This window comes from Notolepis coatsorum (genome assembly GCF_963971535.1).
Source record: "Notolepis coatsorum genome assembly, chromosome: 6".
NCBI classification, from domain to species: domain Eukaryota; kingdom Metazoa; phylum Chordata; class Actinopteri; order Aulopiformes; family Paralepididae; genus Notolepis; species Notolepis coatsorum.
Genome location: NC_140170.1, coordinates 135353038 through 135376559, shown reverse-complemented (window position 1 = coordinate 135376559; position 23522 = coordinate 135353038). Strand labels below are relative to the sequence as shown.

At 42.0% G+C, this 23522-nt stretch overlaps 1 protein-coding gene across 2 annotated transcripts in view; it reads left to right on the top strand.

The window, feature by feature from the left end:
• The first annotated feature begins 1373 nt into the window (after positions 1-1373).
• Positions 1374-23522, top strand: part of usp48 (ubiquitin specific peptidase 48) — an 88483-nt gene continuing 66334 nt past the window's right edge. For both annotated transcript variants that reach the window (XR_014619850.1, XM_084317566.1), the window contains exons 1-8: positions 1374-2083; positions 2289-2409; positions 7251-7392; positions 9240-9367; positions 9513-9637; positions 15126-15234; positions 21709-21842; positions 22413-22498. Coding sequence is in view for 1 of the 2 variants with exons in the window: in XM_084317566.1 (XP_084173692.1) it covers positions 1950-2083; positions 2289-2409; positions 7251-7392; positions 9240-9367; positions 9513-9637; positions 15126-15234; positions 21709-21842; positions 22413-22498 (979 nt within the window). In the remaining variant the exon portion in view is untranslated. The remainder of the gene's footprint in view (positions 2084-2288; positions 2410-7250; positions 7393-9239; positions 9368-9512; positions 9638-15125; positions 15235-21708; positions 21843-22412; positions 22499-23522) is intronic.

The following is a 23522-nucleotide window of genomic DNA, read 5'->3' as shown; positions in this document are numbered from 1 at the left end:
TTACGATGAATTGAAAATGGGGGACCCTGATGTAAACAAGACGAAAGTCTTTCTCTGGTCTGCATCCCCTTAACAATTGTGTATCAATACAAAAATGTATTGAGCTGTACTGTACTGTACCCATTCTGCAATCTGTTAATAAAGTTTTCATTCATTCATCCAGAAAAGAGAGTATATATATTTGACGTAAAAACTGTAGGCCTACATTGGAGGAGGTTGGGTAGGTGGGGTGGGGTTGGGGGGGCTGTACATTGGAGGTGTTTGGGTGGGTGGGTCCAGGGTTCGATTCCCACTTGGGGACCAGGTTTCCGCGATGCCAGTTACCCAGGTGGGGTATCTCCAGGGCCTTTCTGTGTGGAGTTTGCATGTTCTCCCCGTGCTCGCAAGGGTCCCCCCCCCCCCCCCCCCGATAAGAGAAACCCAATGGAAAAACATGCAAAAAACAACAGATCGCTAACGCTGTCGCGTCCGTGACGAAGACGGGCAGGAGCACTTGGATGGTCCTCGGGCGTGGCTCACGCCACAGCCCTCGTCTGCTCCCGGCTGCCCTTGGGGGGGAAGGACGACGGGATGGGTTAAGCGCAGAGGAGTATCGCATCGGCGATCCTACAAAGACGATGCATGCGTGTGTGTTCCGGTTTGTGTGTGTGTGCTAACCGCTAACATTGAGGATAATTGCATGCCAATTAAAGACCTCTGCGACAGGTCCTGCATTATATTATATATTACCCATGTACATGTCGAAATACTTCCCAAAGATCAGTGAATTCCATGACCACAACACCAGAGGGAGTTCCACAAATCATGTTCAACCCAGATTCGCCTCAAGGGACTAAACACATTTCACAATTATGCCACAATAATGTGGAACGCCCTACCCACAGCCGTAAAATAATGTGAATCCCTACCCTCCTACAATACCGCTCTCAAAGAGCACCTACGGGTGGCTGCAATTGGAAACTGGCCCCGGTAAATGTCCAAATCGCCACCCACCCAACCCCCTCCAATGTACAGTTTCTTCCCCTTCGGATGTATATATTTTTCTTATGATATTTTCTTTTCTTACACAGTACTGTATATTTGTATGTCTTGTATGTCATAAATGTCCAGATTAATTGAAAATGGAGGACCCTGATGTAAACAAGACAAAAGTATTTTTCTGGTCTACATCCTCGTAGCAGTTGTTTGTATTGAGCCGTACTGTATTGTACCTATTCTGCAATCTATTAATAAAGTTTTCAATCAATCAATCAATCAATCAATCAATCAATCAATCAATCAATCAATCACAGAGCCTTCTAAAAAATTACTACAGTGCCACCCACATTCTGCCAGCAGGGGACTTCCTACTCACAACAGAGGGTGACGTCGCTTACGTCAAACCTTTACGTCGTACTGCTTTTGAGGGGAAATAATTTATTTATAACTGACGCAAGGGCGCTAAATCTAAAATAAACCATGAATAAAATGTGAAAATATATATTTTGCTGAATCAGCTGCAAAATTTGACGTTTGTGGTTCGCGCACAAAAGGTTCGAATATAGTTCAATTTAGCCAGATGAGTTCGTTACGCAGTGCTAGCGAATAGCTAGCTGGCCGGTCATAATTAGCTTACCAGCTAACGCGGTAGCTTATTCGCGCTAGGTAGTAATCAGTGTTTTTCTACCGTACAAATATTTGCTTGTCGGAAATCCTTGCGTTTCAATACTTCGTACATTTGACAAATCCCTGCCGAAGCTAACACAGGGTAGACAGTGGACAAACTAGCCACTGTTGGATAACTTCGCTAACAAGTTAACTAGCTAGGTTGGAGACAGACGTCCGTGTAGAAACGAGCTAGCTACAGTTAGCAACAATAGCATCAATGACAGTCAGCCGAGTAGGCCGCTGTATCCACGACCTTTATTTGTCCGTATACTCTTATCTGGCTGTGTTTTTGTGGCAGGATTATGGCGCCTCGCTTACAGCTTGAGAAAGCGGCTTGGCGTTGGGTGGAACATATTAAACCGGAGGACATCAACCGGGAACATATTGAGCTAGCATACCGTGTAAACGTACTGGCTTGCAAGAGAGGAGCATGCAGGTAAGTTACAATGCGCATCAATCTTGAAAACACTACACTATTCTCAAATCGCCTAAATATGTGAAAGCAAAACGGTTGAAGGGACTGTTTTAAATGAATGCATGCTTCATGGGTGAATTAGTTGAGATCGAGCTTAAAACAAGATTCCAATGTACCGGTATGTGAAAAGGATGTTTGGATAATGACTGGACTTTGCTCTTGACAGGAGAAATTGTAAAGGGAATCCGAATTGCCTGGTGGGTATTGGTGAACAGGCGTGGCTGGGAGAGATAGATGAGAATGCTTTCCACAACATCGATGACCCAAATTCAGAGCGGAGAGAAAAGGTAATTATCTTAAATGTTCCAGAGAAGACGATTCAGACAGTTAGTGGGCTGCTAAATTATGAAGAATTCATGGACTGTGACTGAAAGTCCAGACTACATACTTAACGGTACACGGTAGAATGGTCAACAAACAATACATCAATCTAAAGCATACAATATTCTGAGTTAGAATACTGTAAATATGATCAATATTCAAACAACACCACACACTAGAAAGAAGATGAGTGAGCTGTGGTGTACCACAAGGAAGCATACTAGGACCGTTACTGTTCCTAATGTATGCAAATTACATGTCATCAGCTTGTGATTGCAACTTGTTCCTGTTCACGGATGACTCAAGGGCTCTGCATGCTACAGAAACTGCAAAGCAACTGCAACACAACATCGACAAAGCAACGGTGTTGCAGACACTCTGCCTTTATGCTTCTGCAACATCGATGTGCAGCCTATGCAACATTGTACCCCGGATGTAGCTAGGTTGTACCCCTAAGAACCACCAGGGTAAAAAATCGCGCGGAGCCGTGGATGCACACTGAAATACTGATCGCTATGAAAACCAGAGACAAAAAATGCTTGAGTTTCGTAAAAGTCAGTCAAAGCTTACCATAAGCACGAGCAGAGAAACAGACTTAAGAAATTACGTAAACTCCATGATCAAAACAGCAAAAAGAAATGTCATCAATGACAAAACCGAGGAAAACAAAAACAAACCATGTGAACTTTGGAAATTACTCAATAACCAACTAGGCTGCAGTAAACAACTTAAAACCAGATTCTCAAACATAAACATAAAGACGGACAACACGCTCATCACAGACAAGCTGGATGTAGCCAATTACTTAAATAGTTTCTTCACAAACATAAACATAGCCACAACACTGGTAAACAAACTACCCTCCCACTCAGGGCATTATGGGGTAGAACACATAGTAGCATACTACAAGAACCTAGGGGTCCACAAAGACGACTTCAAACTGGAAATGGTAACAACAGATGAGGTACTCAAAAAACTGAGCGCCCTCCAACCTAACAAGGCCACTGGCCATGACAACATCCCCTCCAAATTCCTCAGAGACTCAGCAGCCGCCATCACCCCAGTCATCACACACATAATAAACCTCTCCATAAAACAGGGACACGTCCCCAAGGACTTCAAAATTGCGAGAGTAACACCCCTGCACAAAAAAGGCAGTAAATTAGACCCAGGCAACTACCGCCCTGTTTCTATCCTTACCTCCATCTCGAAAGTCATGGAAAAAATTGTATACGAACAGGTCGAAAAATACCTTGCGGAAAAAAAATCTAATCTACGAATTCCAATCTGGCTTCAGAACATCCCACTCCACTGACACATGCCTTCTCTATTTAAACGACCACATCAAACAAGAGGTGGACGCGGGCAAATACTGCGGCATGGTCATGCTGGACCTACAAAAGGCCTTCGACACTGTCAATCACACCATTCTGATTGACAAGCTAAAAGCAATTGGTTTTGATAGTCTCAGTGAGCTGGATGCAATCCTACCTGGAGGGGAGAGAGCAGATGGTGGAGGTAAACGGTACCCTATCCCCCCCCCTCACAGTAAGCTGTGGTGTTCCACAAGGAAGCATACTAGGTTTACTGTCAGTCATACTGTTCCTAATATATGCAAATGACATGTCGTCAGCTTGTGACTGCAACTTGTTCCTGTTTGCGGACGACTCAGCCCTGCTGGTCTCTGACGAGAACAAGTTACAGGTTGAAAAAACCCTCAGCTCAGAACTAGGCAAAATCTGCATATGGCTCGCTGATAACAAACTATCATTACACATGGGCAAAACAGAGTCCATTCTCTTTGGTTCAAATAACAAACTCAGCAAGACCGACGGCTTCTCAGTTACAGTGGGTGACAATATTGTCACAAGGAAAGAAGATATTACCTACCTGGGTTCCATCCTAGAGGCAAATCTTTCCTGTGACAAAATGGCATCCAATGTAATAAAAAAAGTCAACCAACAAACTTGATTCTTGGCACCTCATGGTACCAAAGCACCTCAAAGGCGCTAAAAACAAAATTACAAACATCTCAAAACAAACTGGTCAGACTACTGCTTGACCTTACTCCTAGAACCCACCTCACCCCTGCCCACTTTGACAACCTAGGATGGCTTAGAGTAGACGACAGAGTACAGCAACTTGCAATGGGCCTGGTCTACAAGATACACTACACGACCAAGGTACCCATGTACATGTCAAAATACTTCCCAAAGGTCAGTGAATACCACGATCACAACACCAGAGGGAGCTCCACAAATCATGTTAAACCCAGATTCGGCTCAAACAAGGGACTAAACACGTTTCGCAATTATGCCACATCAATGTGGAACGCCCTACCCAAAGCTGTAAAGGAATGTGAATCACTACCCACTTTCAAAAACACTCAAAAAACACCTACGGGAGACTGCAATTCGAAACTAGCCCCTGTAAATGTCCTAACACAACCCCCTCCAATGTACAGTAAAAATTACCAAGTATGGTCTTGTCAATATTCCAATGTACAGTTTTGCTTGTACAGTTGTACATTATCTAAGTTAACACGAACCTAAACTAATCTAAAGTTAGTTTAGGTTCGTGTTAACGTTAGATAATGTACAAAATAAACGTATTTCCTTTCCGGTGCTTTTAGACGTCTGTCTTTTATTTTGAAATCCCCCGACCGGAAGTATTTGTGATGTATTCTGCTTGTGTAACTTTAGGTTAGTTTTAACGTTAGCTAGCAGCAGGGATGGACGCCTTTGTGCAAATGCAGGCAGCTACAGGCACTCGAGGTCGAGGAAGAGCTGCTGAATTTAATCGGCAGGAGGAGAGGGAGCTCGTCAAAGCTGGATATATCCCTGTGACTGTGGTTGTAGGCACGAAAATGCAGCTCGAACTACCTGTTATATTAAATTAATTGATTGCTGTTTAACAACTTGTCCGTGTCCAGTCCTTTCGAACTGCCCCACCGTTCATTGTAAACAATGATGCATGTAATTATATTAACGTTACTGTGTGTTGTTGTAGCTATGTTAATAAATTCTGAATGGCATTCAAGTCAAGTCAAGTCAAGTCAAGAGTTTTATTTGTCACGGCATACAAGTATACAATGAAATGCGGGTGGTCTTGCCCGCAACGATGTGCAATACAGTAGTACAACATATAATAGAATCCAATAAAACAACATTGTGCAATAAACAGGTAACATAGTGGGGCATCTCGGTATTTGTACATAGTTATTTACAGAGCATGGAGGACATGCTAGGTCCTTTGGTAGTGCAATACACTGTTACTGTTGCTATACTATTTTTAAAGTGACCTTTCCTTTGTGGCCATAAGTGTGGGCGTGTGCATCATGAGTGTGTGCTTGCTCATGTTAAAGTGGCTGCTAGTGTGCGAGCGTGTACAGCGTGCATGTCGTGTGTGTGCATTAACGTTAGTTGGGTATGATAGAGCATTGAATAGCATCAACGACGCTAGCTGGCTGGCTACAACAATGGAGGGTGGTATTCCTTGCTGCGGGACTAATATTATTCTATGACAGCCCCGCCACCATTCGCTAACCAACCAATCACTGCTACGCAACATCAACGCAAGGTTGTTCAGATTAGATTTTGGGGAGAGGTACGCAACATCCTCACAACACACACTACAACACCCTCTACAACATGTTGCGTTGAAGTCGTGCTGATGTTGCGTTGCAGTCTCTGTAGCATGCAGAGGCCTTTCAGCCCTGCTGGTCTCTGACAAGAACAAGTTACAGGTTGAAAAAAACCCTCAGCTCTGAACTCTGCAGAATCTGCACCTGGCTCGCTGATAACGAACTATCATTACACCTGGGTAAAACAGTCCATTCTCATCGGATCAAATAACAAACTCAGCAAGGCCAACAGCTTATCTGTTACAGTGGGTGACAATATTGTCACAAGGAAAGATGAAATTACATACCTGGGCTCCATCCTAGAAGCAAATCTTTCCTGTGACAATATGGCAACCAATGTAATAAAAAAAGTCAGCCAACGAACAAGATTCTTGTACCGGATCTCCTCTCTGGTAAATAAGAATACCCTAAAGACTCTAACAGGAGCACTCATTCAAGGGTACTACGACTATGCTTGCATCTCATGGTACCAAAGCACCTCAAAGGCACTAAAAACAAGACTACAAACATCACAAAACAAACTGGTCAGACTACTGCTTGACTTTACTCCTACCTCCCCACCTCACCCCTGCCCATTTTGACAACCTAGGATGGCTTAGAGTAGATGACAGAGTACAGCAACTTGCAATGGGCCTGGTCTACAAGATACACTACACCACTAAGATACCCATGTATATGTCGAAATACTTCCCAAAGGTTGGTGAATTCCACGACCACAACACCAGAGGGAGTTCCACAAATCATGTTCAACCCAGATTCGGCTCAAACAAGGGACTAAACACGTTTTGCAATTATGCCACAACAATGTGGAATGCCCTACCCACAGCCGTAAAATAATGTGAATCCCTACCCACCCACAGACGAAAGTCTTTCTCTGGTCTGCATCCCCTTAACAATTGTGTGTATTGAGCCGTACTGCAGTGTATTGTACCCATACTGCAATCTGTTAATAAAGTTTTTAATCAATCAAACCTCACTCATACCATAGTTACCCAAAGACTAAGTTACTATTGCCACTTTAATACTTGATATGTTATTATTACCACTTTGATACTTTACAAGTTGTTATTATTATTACCACTTTAATACTTTACGAGTTATTAATATTACCACATTCCCCATCTCTCTCTCTCTCGTCTTTCTATATATGTCTCTCTCTCTCAGAACACGTTTGTGGGCCTGACCAACCTGGGCGCCACATGTTACGCTAACACCTTCCTGCAGGTGTGGTTCCACAACCTGGAGCTGCGTCGGAGCCTCTACATGTGCCACAGTTCCCGCGCACAAGAACACAACATTGACTCAGGTGAGGTGAACACAGCTGAAGAGGCTGTGTGTCTGGGCTCTTATCTTTTGTAATGGTCACTGTTCTAAACCAGTAAACCCTGAGCCACGTCAAAGATCAGGCAAACCTTAACACTTTGATTACCACTGGTGAACATGGTAAAACGTGGTTAAATGCCAGCACCCACTTCAATGATAGCGTTGTGAACGCATAATCTCTGTTTTAAATTATGGCTATGTGTCTAATCTGCCCGTCGCTTATCAATGACTTGTTTGCAGTCAACATTGTCGAAACGGATAGTTTTTTAATCGGTTCATTTCCGTTTTATAGCATTTTGAAAAGCCCTCGTTTTTCAGGAAAATATATAGATTCCTTGATAAACGGCATTTACTGGAATATTCTGGTATACACACAAACGTTGTCATTTTTCGGCCTATTTATGAATGGTTTTCAAATAAACGCTAGATTATCGATAGTATATGTGTACTTATGCACGCTATAGAAGGCAGCGATCTGAAAAGTATATTCTCTCATTTCCTGATCAGCGAGCACACACACACACACATATGGCACACGTTGATATATCTATGAAAAAAGCTCTGATTACCCCAAGACTGGTAAAATAGATTCCTTACCTCAGATCAGATGTTATCCAAAAATATTATTCCAATTCCTGATCGCCATTCCAAATATCGATCACGTTTATTGATTCAGCGTTGGGTGCTGGAAATACATAATCCACGCTGTTCTGAGGGCCGGCGATCACTTCAGTTGGCTTGACGGAAAAGTAACATGAGGAAACTGGCCCCCCCCCTTCATCAGTCTAAACCAGCGGTTCCCAAACCTTTTTGGCCGTGCACCCAGTCACCTCCCGACCTAGCTGACGCAAAAATTGAAAAAATTGTTGCTGGTCTCCGTGCACAGATTTTATTTTTTATTTTATCTCTTCCCACGGCGACTATGGATAGGGAATTTCTTTATTTAATTAAAATGTTCACGACAACATGGATGCATGTACTCTGCCAGCATGTTTAATATCCATAATACTAAAGGCTTGACTAAGATTTTTTATGAAATTTCATTGTAAAAAAAAAAAAAAAATGTACCACCATCATGTCACGCACCACCTAGAGGGCGCACCACAGTTTGGGAACCACTGGTCTAAACTAATGTTACACAGGGAGAGACTATAGGGAGCGGTTTCTTCCCAATTGAGCTCAGAGAAGACTCTGCAACACTAGCGTGAGGCTCGATTGATGAAATATGAATTCAAATCGCCAATAAAAAAAATACGATAAACAAACGCTATATAGCGTTGCCGGCACTCAACTGGCGGCATGAACTAACGACAAAACGCGTCGCTGGCACTCAAAGTGTTAAAGGACATCCCATTATGGGAAATATGCTTACCGTCTTCTCCGTATTATAGTTATCAATTTCCTCTCTGTGCGTTCAGTAGAAAGCTATCTGTCTGCAAGCTTGCCTTAGTAGCTTAGCACAAATGAATAGAAGCGGATATGGACCACTAGCCTAGCTTAAAACTCCCGTAGAGTTGTTTTTGGCCAACAGCTAGGCTAGTGGTCTGTATCCTTGTCTGACTCCAGAGAAGACGTTAAGCCCATAATGTCGGCGTGTTCCTTTTTAAGCAGTGTGAAACGTTCCCACTGTAGAGAGAAATTAGTAATGCAAAATGTTTGTTACATGCACATATCATCAGAAAAGCTTCAACACAAGAAGAAGCACAGTTTACATGTTACTGTGTCGGTTTAGGAGAATCTATTTGTGGTGGATCCACCACAAATACAAATTATGTATGGGAAATGCCGTAATATTGCAACATTCTGAACCAACCTCTTGTTGTCTTTCAGACTATGAGCCTCAGTCCATCTGTGAGCATCTCCAGTATCTATTTGCACTGCTGCAGAACAGCAACAGAAGGTACATTGATCCGTCGGGGCTGGTCAAAGCACTGGGTCTGGACACGGGACAACAGCAGGTAAATTGCCAGCCAAATTCTCACTCAATAAGGCGTGATTTATAAATGGTGACGTGGCAGAGATGCTTCCTAGAAAAAAGGTTACTGTTCCCACACATCCCCTCCTGCTTAGATCTCAGTGTTTTACCCAACCTTTCATTTCCAGGATGCCCAGGAGTTCTCCAAACTCTTCCTTTCTCTGCTGGAGGACACTCTGTCCAAACAGAAGAACCCCAGCCTTCAGAACGTCATCCAGCAGCAGTTCTGTGGCCAGATTTCCTACGTCACTGTGTAAGGCTAGACTTCATACTAGGGATGGACCGATACCACTTTTTCACTGCCAATTCAGATTCCTAAACTTTTAAGTATTAGCCGATATCGAGTACTGATCCAATTCATTGCTTTTACTGAACCGATTAGACTTGGACCATAAGTTAGGGGTCATTGGATGAAAATAATTGAGATGTAATAATTGTTTTTCTGTTAGAGATCTAACATGCTAAAAATCACATTGATTTCTAGCACGTTAGCCATGTTTCTTGGAATCGAATTTCAGTATCAGGGAAATTACCCAGTAGACCAGTACCCTATTTTAGCATGGTATCGGTATTGGTGCATCCCTACTTTATACTTGATGGTGTAGTAATTTGTCACAAGTTAAGGAACAATGGCTTGTTTTAATTAAACTGTTTGTTTGTACTACCTTTTCCCATGAGCTGAAATGGTAGGAATCTGTGCACTGGGGCAGTCTAATAAAAATGGTTGTAGTTCAAGAATTGAACATATTCACATGGTGGTCATTTTGGTGGAATCCCAACCTGAGCATGACATAAGAACCAAATGTCCACTGTGTGAATTATGGACTGACCCTTCCTCCACACAGCTGAATGAACAGATTTGATGTGAATGGTTAGGTATGAAGCGGAAATAACAATCGGTTTGTTGGAGGAAAAAGTTAAAATAAGTTATTGTGCCGCACACTATGAAAGTGACTGCCCTAAAAATAAGTGCAGCACATTTTCCTCAGACAAACCACTTCTTTCAGTGGTTCGAATTCCCCTTGAGGAGGAGTACAAGGCTCAAGCTGCTTCAATCCCATCGTCAATTTCACCAAGCTTAAATGGGCACTTTACCCAAAATAATTCACACATTCATTTAGTTTGACTGTTAAATGAGTTTGAACATGGCCACCTGTGATGTGATTGGGGACACTGAATCCTTGAGTTGTGTTAATTACAGCTCCATGAAATTATGTAGATGAAAGAATGGCACTACCTTGTCTTATAGGTACTGCTACCTTATAATTTTATTGAGCTTTAATTAACCTCTTAAGCCTGATTGGCCTGATACCGAATCCGATACATTTTGATAAATAGATCAATACAGTCCGTATTAATTAATGTAGAGTTTCTTTTTCAAATGTAGCCAAGAGTAAAGACCCTAACCCTGTCAAAACAGCAGTCAAAGTGTATATTTTCAGCACTACGTTTGTATACCAATGATTTTAAGTGTTATTAGCAAAATATGAGTTTATAAAAATCTTGGTGCATTAAATTGGAAACCGGATGATTTAGAAGCGAGGAAATGATGCCATCATGAAATCGTTGTAGTCCTAAGAAAGAGGATGTTGAAATTTCATAAAACTACACTACCCAGCTCACACCAGCCGCTGTCAAAGCTGCTCAAAATATTCTATGCAAAAAATAGACGTTATTTTTGTGACTATATTTCACGGGTCGAACAAACCTCAACATACCGTAATTGCCATACAATACAATGTATATTGTTTCTTTACCTTTCTGTGAACGTAAATAAAAACGTGTCGCAATCTGGTGAAAAATGCTATGGACATTATACAAAAGTAGCTGTACTTACAGTAGATTTCATTCACGATCTTTGCTGCCCTGTATCGCTCATAGATGTATGACATGGCCATAATAAGGTCATTTATAGGCCTTTTATTCTATATTCATATTTCAATTAGCATGTGTCCGGATGGCAAAATTCAGTACTGTATCTACTATCTACAGAATCCCCTGTAAATCCCCTTTTTATTAATTTGCTTAGATCTTTAGGAAACTTGATCTCAAGAAGGGGCTAAATGAGCTTATTGGCAATTTTTCACATCTGGTCAATGTTAGCATGGTGTTATTCACCGTAAAATATGGAAAGAAAATTTAATAATTTTATAATTCTCCTTTTGGTTCATTACAATTTACTCAAGCATAATAACAGACACAATATTGCTGACATACATTCCCTGAGGTCCATAGATGTCCATAGATACCAAGAACATGCAAATGGGCCTTGTAGAAGTGGAGCAATCTTCCATTTACTTGGGTATGTACTTTTAGGCAACATTTCTGGAAATATGGCTAAGGCTTAACACAATGGGGACGAACAACGGATATATACGTGTTTCGATTCCACCCGTTGTGGACAGAAGCACGGATATAGCCGTGGCAAGTTGTTTTGGCTTTTATCCCATTTTAATAACCTATTCAAGGTCGCTGAGCTGCACTGCAGATGTACCCTACTCTTTGAATTCGAGAAAGTGCAATACCGGCCAGATCCTCTTAGGGGTGCTATCGCGATAATAGAGTGTTCCCTATGGCAGAAGTTGTCTTTTCTTTTTGGATCTCTAATGTAGTTTTCTACTCATCTGAAGCGATAGCTATTGTCTGTTCCACGGAATACCCTGAGCGTGAATTTCACTATGCAATAAGGGGATTTATCATCAGCCAATGGACATATCGATCTACCAGATGGCGATCGATAACGGGAAAATGCTCGGGGGGATCCAACCTCATGGTAAGATCTTTTTCACGTAAAGTACAACCCGATCGGGCATTGTTTTGATAGCCATCCAGGCGATCAGCCTATGTGGCTACTTAGACTGACACGGTTATTGGTAATCAATAATAAGAAACGACCCCCCCCCCCCCCCCCCCTTTCATGCATACATGCTTGAGGATCGTGCCGATCATATGCAGTTTGAGTTTTAACTGTAGCATCTGTATAACGGAAATGCCATTGGATATAATGTTAGTAGCTATTAGCCCTTTATCTAGCCTTCCAGGAAATATACTAGACCAAATGCCGTATAACGCTTATATTCACGGCGCTATAAAATGAGAACGTATTGATGCATTTTTTTTTTCTTTAAGCCATTTTGAAGGGACGGTTTATGGACTCAATTGACAATGAGAATGGACAGATAGCAATACTATAAAGTATAGATTTAGTTCTACAAACAGCCCCATGTCTGTTTACATTTGCTGGTCCTCTAGAGATTTATTAGACTCATCCCAGTGGCCCTGAATGTGTTAAGAGGTTAACACAACACAAGGATTCAATGTCCCCAATGATCTGGTAGCCATATTCAAACAAATTTACTCTCAATAACTGTCAAAACTAAATTAATGTGTGCAAAACTGTTTTGCATGTGTGATATTATGTGCGAAATAATTCAGCATTGTCTTTTGGTGAAGTGCTCCTTAAAGTGTGAGGACTGCAGGAGATTTCACACACACCTACTTAATTTCTAACATTGGTGTAGCTATTTTCCTTCTGATTACAAGTCCCAAGTTGATGGGGACATGGTGTTAATTATAAGTAACTTTTACATTGGGTGGCAAGATGCAATGATTTAAAGAAAAGAATAGTTGTGAAGTGAAGGTAAAGTCCTATTGTCACTGAGAAATGCCCATGTCTCTTTTTGGAAGGAGCATTTTTTATAAAGCCAAGCTGTCTGGATATGTAGCACTTTGATATCGGTTATGGTGCTAGTTAGAAGTGTGACGAGATTTAACAGCCCTTTTTTTTATCCACTTTCTCTTTTTCTCCCATCCCAATTCCATTGTGCCAATTCTTCCCTCCCCTGTCTTGAACGTTGCTCGCATATGCCCCCCACTGGCCGGTTGTAGGGAGGATAGAAGCCTTGCATCACGTGTCCCCTCCGATACACGAGGAGGCAGCCTGTCACATCTTTTCACCTGCCAGCACGGACTCTCATTGGCGAGGTGTAACGTGTGGGAGGCTCACACTACCCCCGCTATTTCCTGTCTGCTGTGCAGGCGTCCCCAACCGACCTGTAGGAGTTGCTGTCCACAACGTCCAGATTACCACCCATCGACTTCCATCTGCTAATTCTGCCAATTGAATTAGTATGACGGCTGGCCCAAGCCGGAGGCAACGCCGACAGCCGGAGTCGAACCCGGTGTCTCTTGTGTTGGCGCAATGTCCGCTGCGCCACCCAGCTGCCCTTTTAACAGCCCTTTTTATCATTTGAAAGACGGACAGAAACTTCCCCTGCTACAGTTAACTGGGCAGAGCTTGAAGCCTGGCATTTTTACTAGGCCAGACACTTGGTGGCACACTTCAGGCATAAAATATTTTGGATCATGATGAAATGCATACTGATTATCATTTTAGGACTTTGGGAAGGTCAGCAGATATTTATTCTAGTGTAATTTATGGGCTGCTCGATGATGGCAAAAGTCATAATCGCAATTATTTTGGTCTATTGAGATCAGGATTATTTAACTCATTGACTTTGGAAACATGATGCATTAATTTAACTTAGAAAAAACGAAAGTATTTTTAACAGTGGATTTCCACAGTAGTTTTAGCTCGATTATCTTGTTTTCTTTTTTTGATCCACTTTTTCTCCTGTTTTTCTGTGTTTTTCTCCCATCCCAATTTTAGTCGTGCCAATTCCCCCCTCCCCTTCCTGGTCATTGCTCGCATGTGCCCCCCACTGGTCGGTCTAGGGAGGGTTGATAGATACTATCGCATGTCCCCTCCGATACATGCGGAGTCAGCCAGCCACGAGGTGTAACGTGTGGGAGGCTCCTCGCTGTGCAGGCGCCCTGACCGACCTGTGGGAGTCACTGTTTACAACGACCAGATTACCACCCACCGGCTTCCCTCCCGCTGAAATGCCAATTGAGCCAGTATGACGGCCGGCCAAGCCGGAGGCAACGCTGACAGCCGGATTCGATACCAGTGTCTCCCGCGTTGGTGACGAGCGCTTAGTCCGCTGCGCCACCCAGCCGCCTCGATTATCTTGTTTTCATAATTGTTGGAAGCCAAAATTCTAATTGAAAATGCAATTTTAAATGAATCACCCAGCCCTAGTGTCAGTGCAGATTGATTGTCATTATCCTATTATGATGCCTGCAGGGAAGCACCAAAATCCTTTTCTCATTGCCAATACTGAATCTGAGTTCTATTGGCTAATCCCAAGTACAGAGTTCTGTTCTGTTACTTTTTCTGAAGAGTATAGACAATCAGTTGGATGTTGGTGGACAACATTTATTTAGATATGATACATTTTTTTCCATTATAGATATTGATCATGCCATGGATCATGTCAATTGCTTTGATTTACATGTTACATGTGGTGCTTGGTATTGGGCAAATTTTCTTAATAAGATAAGATATTCCTTTATTGATCCCCTTGGGGAAATTCAGGATGATTAATTAATACCAATAACCCTGTTTTAGTCTGGTAGCATTGCAGCATCCCATGTCAATATTGGTACTGGCACCTACCTAGATACCAGATATTGGATAACAATATTCATTGAGAAAATAAGGACACAGTGTCATAGATGTGAAGCATTCTTGTATAGATTGAACTGCATTTACAAAGTGCCATGCCTAAGAGTCGCCACTAGGGGCAGAGTGGCTAAGTGTGAGTGAATGAATGAAGGATTCATGAGTGAGTGAGTTGTGACATTGCCAGTTATAGAGATGCTCTGTTTTCTCATCTCAGGTGTAGCCAGTGTGGCCGATCATCTCCCCTGCTGTCCAGATTCTATGAGCTGGAGCTCAACATCCAGGGTCACAAGAACCTGACAGAGTGTGTCACAGAGTTCCTCAAGGTGATAGAACACTTGTTCCCCTACCTCTGAGGTAGTTTAGTCAACTTTAGTTGTACCTGCCCGTTTGACAATTTTATATATAGAAACAAACAAACATGAATGGACCTATCTCAAGTTCTCCTCTATTTTCTTGATCCTCCTAGATAGCCTCCTAGATAACTGTTCCTTCCCTTCAATCCAGGGACTGCAATCCATTGTTTACCCCTGTGGTCAAATGCCGTTTCCTTTATGCTTAGGTTAAACTAAATGCTACCCTCCAATATTATTTTATATTGCTCTGTGTTTGTGTACATGTGTGTGCATGTTAAACTGTTAAATCCTAGCCATATTTTCCGGTGGTGGACCGCAAATGACATCACGCCATAAATCCATCTCTACAGACTGCAACAGACTGCAACTGTAATGTTGTGTTTTTTTTCTCCACATGTAGCCAAGAGTAAAGACCCTAACCCTGTCAAAACTGCAGTCAAAGTGTATATTTTCAGCAATACGGTTGTTTACCTAATACCAATAGATTAACACTATGATCGCCGCGGACGAGTTTCACGTCATTCCGAGCCATGCTCATTCTGCCGAAGACGCTGTAACTCGTCTTTGATGTCAATATTTCAAAAATCTGTCATCGAAATCATATTTCCTTTCCGGAGCCCTGAGACACACTGCTGATCTCCTCTCAACTCTCTAGCTGTTCAAGAGCGCCATCTGGTGGCCGATCGGCAGATCGCCAACCGGATATTAACCTTTGAACCGGTAGTACTCATCCATATGTGGTCCGGCCACTCGCTGTAGCTCCCGCGACTCCATCTTGAAACACTGGATAATAGATTGCTCGCCCTAACTCAATAAACAACGTTATTTGGACGTACCGTACTTTTCGGACTATAAGCCGCGGTTTTTCCCCCATTTTTCGACCCTGCGGCTTATATAACGGTGCGGCTTATATGTGACTCGACGTGACCAAACCCGAAAATGTAAAAATCTAAATATTGCTTTTTTGACTGCATTGAAATGTTATTTATCTGTTCCCTTATTTGCTAAACTTAATACAACTTGTAAATGAGTTAATTCTTGTTATTTGTCCGACAGTATTGTGTCCCAATGCTAATTACATATGGTAATTAAACATTAAAACACCTGCGGCTTATAGTCCAGTGTGGCTTATATATGTACACATCATTCAATTTAGCTGCTGCGGCTTATAGTCAGGTGCGGCTTATAGTGCGAAAAGTACGGTATATACTATTATACAACCTGGAAATGGATCAGGCATTTCTACATCCCATAATAGAAAAAAATCTGTTCCACGCTCATCTGCCAGCGGCGCGAGGAAGCCACGGTAAGATTCAGCGTTATTTTCTAACGTATTCTATACTAACTGATCTGATGAACATATGACCCACTCTGGATGAATCATCTAACGCTGCCCACGGAATTATAAACGATCCCCCGCCCATCCGGTCAACATCAGATGATGCGTAGAAACTTCTAGAAGTACGTCCAGTTGAAACTTTTTATCTCGCACAGATTCCTACCAAACTGTATTTGATCATCAATATAATGCATTTAGGGCTATAAATCACGTTCTGAAGAAAGCTGCAGAAAACGATAAAAACATACTTATACTTTAGACCATATTTTAGTATGAATATGTGAATGAAAAAGTTTAACGTTGCTACACCCTGAACAATACATATAGGACATTGAATGGGCCATAATGATGGCAATTTAGCAATAGAATTTAAAAAGTTATAGCCCTGCAAAGAAGGGGAACTTCTCCATAGACAAATAGAGCTGGCGAGGGATGGTAAATTATGAATTTAACCCATGGCGGTTAAAGTGTTATTAGTGAAATATGAGTTTTGGAAATCAATTCGGAAACAGGCAAATATATACGCTCGGAAATGCGCGCCGCCATTTTCTTTGTACTCCTATGAGGAGAGGAGACCCAGAGCTTTCGATGGGCTTTGGAATTTCAAAAAACGACACTACCCAGCTCAAGCCAGCTCCTGTCAATCATCCGACTTGTGGATTTCCTTTTTAATTTATCTTATTTTTCGGGATTATCTCCCACAAACCTCAACGGTAATGGCATAAATTAAAACGCAGTTAGTTTCTCTACCTTTCTGTGAACGTCTACAAAAAAACGGCATTGCAATCTGATGTTAGATTACGGAGACATTTCCATTATAAACAAGTACCGGTAACTATTTACAGTAGATTTCATTCACGGTTTTTACTGCACGCCTGGTGATACTAAATCCAGATTGAACTCTGCCATTGGAAAGGGGAGATTTGGCCCGATCCATAGATGTGCGACTTGTGTGATAATAAGGTAATTTATAGGCCTGATATTCTATATTCTATAATAATATTTCAAATTGCATGTGTCCGGATGGCAGAATTCAGTACTGTATCTACAAAATCTGTTTAATCATCTTCCCTTTATTCATTTGCTTCATAAAATAAAAGTTATCACAGCGGAACGTTAAATCAAAATCATTAAATTAGAAGCTAGTGGATAGTCTATCAAATTGTACTGGCTGGTAAAACAGTTTATTTCTGGTTCGGGATATTGGACATTTAATTGAGTTTGTGATACACCATTTCAGTGGAGCACAGTTGTTATGTATATTGTTACTTATCTCTTAACGTATCTCCTTGTCACAATTACTGTGAGTGTAATTAGGATGGCGTTAGACATGGATGATTTTGTTGCGGAACCGACTTTAGAGAAGGTGAAGAAATTTTCCAAAAATGAGTTAATGCAAACAGTTGCTCATTATTCAATAAAGCTGGATGCAGGCCAAAAGAAAGAGGGTTTGCAAACTCGGTTGATTGAGGAGCTGGATAAAGCAGTGTTTTGGTGTGGCTACGGGTAGGGCTGGACGGTATGGTCTAAAATGTATATCACGGTATAATTTGAAGCATAGACGGTAACGAGGGCGGCGCAGTGGGCAAGGCGCTCGCCACTAACGCAGGAGATGCTGGGTTCGAGCCCAGCTCTCGGCGTTGCTACCGGCTTGGCTGGTCGTTCATACTAACACAATTGGCAGTGTTAGGGGTGGGAAAGCCGGTGGGTGGGGATTGGACGTTGTGGACAGCGACTCCTACAGGTCGGTTGGTGCGCCTGTACAGCAGAATCGGGAAGTATCGGGGGCAGCGTGAGCCTCCCACGCGTTACTCCTCGCCACTGAGAGATCGCGCTGTTCAGGTGAAAAGATGCGACAGCTGCCTCCTCGTGTACCGGAGGGGACACGTGATGCAAGGCTTGGTCCTCACTGCAGCCGACCAGTGGGAGGCATAGTCTAGCAACGTTCGAGACAGGGGAGGGGAGAATTGAAGGGAGAATTGGCGAGGCGAAATTGGGATGGGAGAAGAATAGAAAAATAAGGAGAAAAAGTGGATCAAAAAATTAAAAACATAGACTGTAACGGTATATATCACGGTATATTCATTTATCTTAAAATGTATATAAATGCTTCTGAAGGGGTAAAACACTGGCAGCTATTACTGTACTCTTGTATTACTAGGACTTATTTCACATAGTACAGAGGTATTTTAAGAACATTTATTGTGCAAAACTGCAATAGAAAAATGCAAAACCTTTTCTCAAGTTACTTCCATCTCTGAAAAACACTTTTTTCATGAAATACAATAAAATCAAGCGGCACAAAGTGAAAATAAAAACGACTGCAGGACAGGAGGTTTCTTTCCCTCAAACAACTCAAACACAATAAAACTCCAACATAACTTAACTTTAGTGTACATGTTTGACAACGTAGAGAGAGAGAGCGTGATGTAATAGGTTTGAGTTTGAGGTTTGAGCGTCCTAAGTTGGCGTAGTTGATGATGTCACACCAGGATGTCATTGTCGACACAGAGTTGGAAACGAGAGCAGCCAGATGGATAAAGCGATATAAAGAAACGAATAGCCAATAAATGTGAAGTTATCTTTGAACCTCTGTTGTCAAGCCTCGTCAATATAACCACCCCCCCCTTTCCTCACTAATGAAACGTTAGCCCGTTGCTGTCCTAAAGCAAGTCTCCTCTCAGCCTCCTTAGTCAAATTGAAATGCCCAAACTAGGATAATTGCATGCCAATTAAAGACCTCTGAGCAGGTCCTGCATTATTATTATTATTATTATTATTATTATTATTATTATTATTATTATTATTATTATTATTATTATTATTATTATTATTATTATATGGCAAGGTCCGTGAGCAAGTGGAGAAAAACTCAGTACAATTAAACACTATGCAACGTCCACTCCAAACGTTGAGTGAATCATCAAGTAACGTTAACGTCATTGCTACTACTGTGACTAGCTGCTCTAGTCTACCGGTCACAAGGTATGAAGGTATAGTCAAAATCCATACTGTAGCGCAAAATCATACCGTTTATACTGTATACCGTTTATACGGTCCACCCCTAGCTACGGGTAAATCTCCGGGTGAAGGAGAGGTAAATATCAAGGCGCGTGCAGAGCAACATACACTCGATATGGAGAGGTTTAGGTTAAGGTCACGGGAACGGGAAGAAATAGCGCTAGCTGAAGAACGCGCCATTGAACGCACACGTGAAATAGCGCTAAGTGCAATGCGTGAGTGAGAGGCTGCCAAGGCAGAGCGTGATGATATAGAAGCACTTGAAGTGGCACGTAAAGAACGCGCCACTGAACGCGCCCAGGCCCAGGAAACTATTGAAGTGGCACGTGAAGAACGCGACCAGGCAGCATATAACCGCGAGATAGCGCTGCGTTATTTGGGTAATGCTGGTGCTGTGCAGATACCAAGAGAGTCCGTTGGAAAAACCCTGACGAAGTTTGAAGACCAAAAACTCCACACACACAAACACACAGAAAAGGCCCCTCCATCATATAGCTCTCTCCACAAGTGCCTCTCTCTATCCTCCATTATGTGTGAGCAGCACAGCAGTCTGTCTGACGGCCGAATCTGCGGAATGCACTGGAGTAGATAGAGAAACTATAAGAAATATAGAAATAGATGCGTTTATTAGAGAAAACAAATTTCAATAATCTATGCCTTATTCTATGTGCACTGCCAGCCTGCCTTCATGCGACAGAGAGATACACTTTCAATTTTGACGGAGAGAAGATAATCTCCCGATTCAGATACAATTGAACACAAACTGTTCCAAAGATATTTAATGTTTCTCAGCATATTTTACACCGCCAACAAAGCACTCGGTCCATGTCCGTTGTCTCTTCTTGGGAATGGATTTGGTGCCTGCTGTAATTTCTACCCAAAAGCACTTAGCCACTCCCCTCCGACAAAACTCATTTTTCACACAGCGTGAGAAATAATACAGCCGGACTATCTAACAATAATTAACATATTTACAAGTCTGATTAAGTTTTGTAAATAAGGAGACGGATAGAGAAGATTTCAAAGCACTCAAAATGTACTATCTAAATTTCTAGCTATTTCAGAATTACGAGATATTTTGCCATTTTCTGAGGAATCGTGAGCTCCTTAACCATTTTGTTGCCGAAAACGTAGAACTACGTTTCTGTCGCCCGATCGTTGAGTGCCGGAAACGTAGATCTACGTTTTTCTCACAGTATTTCTTTTATTCGCTATTGCCATTCATAATTCAGCGGGGCACCTTGTGCATGCTGTACTGAATGTGTCTGAGCTGGCAGACTGTCTTATACCGCCCTCTTAACGCCTTCGGCCATTATTGCACCCCGTTAGAAACGGGTTAGTTTATTTTATCTACCGAGCTGCAGCGTGGGGGCGGGTCCTAAACACTCCGGCAAAACACACGCTTGTAGGGATGGTTTGGACTACTGACCCCGCCCGCCCGTTGAAGTGCAGCGGGATCGCTGTGGATAACTGGAATGGCGATCAGATATTTGGATTCTTTTTTTTGCATTACATCAGAGACCAGGTAAGGAAACTATATATGAAAGCTTGCATTGATCTGATATTTATTTCTACGGCGGCGTGCCGGTCTAAACCACATTGCATGCTTGAACGAGGAAGGATAATAATTATGATCTAACGTTGATTTCAGGAAGATCCGATAATCAGGCGAAAAATGACCGTGTTTATTGAATTACACAAAAACGCAGTTTTCGCGTCTTTTCCCTGGAATGACTCAGAAGCAACCAAACTATATTCATATTCAAAACGGTATAAAACGGAAATGTGCGGGTGAAAAAAGAATCATTTTTTGCACGTTGACCAGAAGCAACTCAGTGAGACTCTACGGCGTTATTAGACCCATAGCTATACTATAAAATATAGGTTTAGCTCTACAAACTACAACTACGTTTACATGGGGTTAATGGACGGCAAGGAAGGGGTCACTTCCCGGAAGGGGCGTGGCACTCAATGTGTTAACGAGGCAGATTAGACGGCGCAGAGTCACATATATATACCTTTTTGTTGGCAGTGTGCATTGCTTCTCTTTTGTCCCCCTTAACCTTTTGTCCCCCACCCTGCAGGAGGAGAAGTTGGACGGGGACAACCGCTACTTTTGTGAGAGCTGCCAGAGCAAACAGAACGCCATGCGGCGCATCAAGCTCCACAGCCTCCCGCGCACACTCAACCTGCAGCTCATGCGCTTTGTCTTTGACAGGTCAGCCGTGGCTACTTTGATCAGATGCACTAATGGCACTTTTTCCACTGCTGATACCAGTTCAGACAGAAGTATTGACTGTTAATCAAGGATCAGTCAGATTCATCACTTAACTATATAGTTGTGGAACAGATTATTGCAGAGCAGTTTACTGAACGTGGATGTGGTGAAGAGGTAATGTGATTGTGGTGGCAGTAGTGGAGAGGTAATGTGATTGTGGTGGCAGTAGTGGAGAGGTAATATGATTGTGGTGTCGGTAGTGGAGAGGTAATGTGATTGTGGTGTCAGTGGTGGAGAGGTAATGTAATTGTGGTGTCAGTAGTGGAGAGGTAATGTGATTGTGGTGGCAGTAGTGGAGAGGTAATGTGATTGTGGTGTCAGTAGTGGAGAGGTAATGTGATTGTGGTGGCAGAAGTGGAGAGGTAATGTGATTGTGGTGGCAGTAGTGGAGAGGTAATGTGATTGTTGTGGCAGTAGTGGAGAGGTAATGTGATTGTGGTGGCAGTAGTGGAGAGGTAATGTGATTGTGGTGGCAGTAGTGGAAGGTAATGTCATTGTAATTTTTTCCAGGCAAACGGGTCACAAGAAGAAGCTCAACACCTTTATCAGTTTCCCAGAGCAGCTGGACATGGGGCCTTTTCTTGAGGGAAAACAAGGTACAGGTAGCTCACAATCATACACTACAATATATTGGCATCATAGCTCAACCAAATATGGGTGTAAACAAGAAGAGACTAACAGTATAAATATTGAAATCGATCTGTAAAATTGATACTCAAGATTATTTTAAATAAATGTATAATAATCTATTTAATCACTATTTGTATATATATATATATATATATATATATTCAGTTATTGCTGAAAATCAGTCCCATCACATTTGGATAACTACTTTTATATAGTATTGAAATTAAATGTATTAGATTTGAGTTAGATTTTAGCATTGAATCATTATTACTAAATATACACACACTGCAAATTTAGCGCCAGTCACGATGATAGTCGGGTTAACTCGCCATCGCTTGAGCGCCAAGTCGGGTATTAATCGTTATTTCTTTTATTAGGAATATCCATTCATTTTCATCCATCCAGCCTGATGTTATCGTTGGGAATGGGTCGGAGCTTGCAAAAGGGCAATTATCGCTAATAAACGCTATTATCGCGTCTTTCTCTGGAATTACTCAGAACCACCCAAAGTTATACTCATATTCAAAAGGCTATAAAAACGGAAATGTACCGATGAAAAAAACAATCCGTTTTGTACATGTTGACTGGATGCAACTAACTGATAATCGACGGGTGTATTAGACCCATAGCTATAATTTAAGATATATTTTAAGGACTCGCAAATCTCGCAGTCCCCCCATTGACTTGCAGCGATGGCGTACTAGCGCCATCTCGTGGATTAAGCGATGGCGCAGAATGAGTTAAGGCTAAAATAAATCTTTAACTTGTTCCTTCACTGTCTATATCTCCCCTATATGATTATAGTGGATTTAATAGGTAAAATCAATGAGGGATCATCGTCTGCTTGAATTTTAACCATGTAGTAAAGAAACCAAGTTGTCATAAGGACAGAATAACCAGCATTTCATATTGTCCTATAGTCAGAAACCTTTACTTTTCTCATGGGTTGAACTTAAATAACGTTCTACATGATTGATTTTATTGTGGATT